This window comes from Pseudoliparis swirei, chromosome 6, assembly GCF_029220125.1.
Source record: "Pseudoliparis swirei isolate HS2019 ecotype Mariana Trench chromosome 6, NWPU_hadal_v1, whole genome shotgun sequence".
In the NCBI taxonomy this organism is placed as follows: Eukaryota; Metazoa; Chordata; class Actinopteri; order Perciformes; family Liparidae; genus Pseudoliparis; species Pseudoliparis swirei.
Genome location: NC_079393.1, coordinates 9,235,772 through 9,238,381, shown reverse-complemented (window position 1 = coordinate 9,238,381; position 2,610 = coordinate 9,235,772). Strand labels below are relative to the sequence as shown.

Genomic DNA, 2,610 nt, shown 5'->3' with positions numbered 1-2,610 from the left:
ATGACCGTGGTAGCAGGAGATAACATGGACGAGACCTCGGCCGTCCCGTGCCACCCTCAGGACACCTACCACCCGGACCACATTGACCACGAATGCTGCGAGAGGGTGGTCATCAACATAGCCGGCCTCCGGTTTGAGACACAGTTAAATACTCTCTCCCAGTTTCCAGAGACTTTGCTGGGCAACCCCAAAAAGCGGATGCGGTACTTTGACCCTCTGAGAAACGAGTACTTCTTTGACAGAAACCGCCCCAGCTTCGATGCCATCCTCTACTACTATCAGTCCGCGGGCCGGCTGAGAAGACCAGTGAATGTCCCTTTGGATATGTTCTCAGAAGAAATCAAATTTTACGAGCTGGGAGTGGATGCGATGGAGAAGTTTCGTGAGGACGAGGGTTTCATCAGGGAGGAAGTGCGTCCTTTACCCGAGAAGGAGTTCCAGCGCCAGGTGTGGCTCCTCTTTGAGCACCCGGAGAGCTCAGGCCCAGCGAGAGGGATTGCCATCGTGTCCGTGATGGTAATCCTGATTTCAATCGTCATATTTTGTTTAGAGACTTTACCACAGCTGAAAGAGGACCCGAGGGGTCGCATGGTGACAGTTGGGAACACTACAGTTTATTATAAGCCAAATATCCTCACTGACCCCTTCTTCGTCATCGAGACACTCTGTATAATCTGGTTCTCCTTTGAGTTGATTGTACGCTTTATAGCGTGCCCGAGCAAACCGGCCTTCTTCAAGAACATGATGAACATGATCGACATAGTGGCCATCATCCCCTACTTCATTACGCTCGGCACCGAGCTGCAGGCTGAAGACCCAGAGAAAGAAGGAGTGGGGGAGCAGGCAACATCTCTGGCCATACTCAGGGTGATCCGTCTGGTCAGGGTGTTCAGGATCTTCAAGCTGTCACGACACTCCAAAGGACTGCAGATTTTGGGGCAGACCCTCAAGGCCAGCATGCGAGAGCTCGGATTGCTGATCTTCTTCCTGTTCATCGGAGTCATCTTGTTCTCCAGCGCTGTCTACTTTGCTGAGGCGGAGGAGCAAGGATCCTACTTTGGCAGCATCCCGGAGGCGTTTTGGTGGGCTGTGGTGTCCATGACAACTGTGGGCTATGGGGACATGGTCCCGGTCACTATAGGAGGCAAGATTGTAGGATCTCTGTGCGCCATCGCCGGAGTGTTGACAATTGCGCTGCCAGTGCCTGTCATTGTGTCCAACTTCAACTACTTCTACCACAGGGAGACCGAGGGAGAGGAGCAGGCCCTGCTGCTCAACGTCAGCAACCCCAACATCCCCTCTGAAACCAACTCCAGCCGCCGTAGTTCATCCACCGTCAGCAAGTCAGAGTACATGGAGATTGATGGAGACATAAACAATAGCATCGACAACTTTAGGGAGGCAAACCTCAGAACTGGCAATTGCACTATAGCCAACCAAAACTGTGTAAATAAAAGCAAGCTGCTTACAGATGTTTAGACTCTATTTAGGAACTTTGGGATCTCTATGGGACTGTCCTATGTGGAGTAGACCATCAGTTAGGAATGCTTCATTTACCTCCCCAAAGCGCCCTACGGCATTAGGCCGACGACTATGCTCAGCTACATAGAAAGGAAACAGAAAAATCAAAGCTCTTAGAGTATATGATAGGTAGATAGAATAATTAATTCTTCTGATCCTACAAATATATAGTTACATCAAAAAGAAAACATCAACTATTACGCATATACACGGCTCCCTGGAGGACGCAAGAGCACGCGCCGTCTCATCGGACGACGGAGTGATGATTAAAATCGTATGCATGGAGTACAGATAACATTTCAGCAAGTTGCACAATGCACCAGAAAAGTCTGCAGAGACATGCAAGCGCCTGCAGTGGTGAGCGCGAAGAAGTTAGGTGACCCCCCCCCCCCCTCTCCACCCCCTGCTTCCTTCTCCTCCCTCCTCTCTCCCTACTGAGGATATCTACTATTCAGCAAAGCACCTTAAAGGAGGAAGACGGATCCTCTGGTTTGGATGTAAACAGACGGTGATCTACTCGCTTCACGGACATCCGCAATGCTGCTGTTTACCAGCAGATGCTGTAATCGTGATATCACCAGGTGATTCAATGCCATGCCCTTTAGATGCAACACAGCACAATGTTAACGTGAGCTTCACACAAGCATGATTAGAGACTTTCCATTTTGATATCGGCATGCACGAGACATATCTCACGTAATGGAAAGGATGTTCTTTCGGATACCTGCCTCCATCCCTTCCTCCCTGCCCCCCCCCCCCCCCTTCTCATCTGTTTTCATGACTGAGTGCACTGGATGAGTTTTTAATTTGAAATGCTAGTCATTTAGAAGTATAGAAATTGAATGTTAAATCTTAAGGGAACAGAACATAAATGAGATCATAGCATGAACAAAGTAACCTGCATTATGGTCTATCGACTACGGTACTTTTGTATCCTGGTATATTTAATGCATGACATGAGTATTCTGCTTGTTGCAATGCAGGCACTCTGCAGTGCCCTATTGTCAGGGAAGCTAAGGAATCAAATTCTGGATGTTTCCAAATTGCGATCAAATATATCCAAACCCACCTTGAGGATGCAGAGATTCT

The 2,610-nt window shown here is 48.7% G+C and overlaps 1 protein-coding gene across 1 annotated transcript; it reads left to right on the top strand.

The window, feature by feature from the left end:
• Positions 1 to 1,479, top strand: LOC130195450 (potassium voltage-gated channel subfamily A member 1-like). Its single transcript, XM_056416980.1, has one exon. It carries the CDS (start codon positions 1 to 3, stop codon positions 1,477 to 1,479), a length of 1,479 nt encoding a protein of 492 aa, XP_056272955.1.
• The last annotated feature ends 1,131 nt before the right edge of the window (positions 1,480 to 2,610 follow it).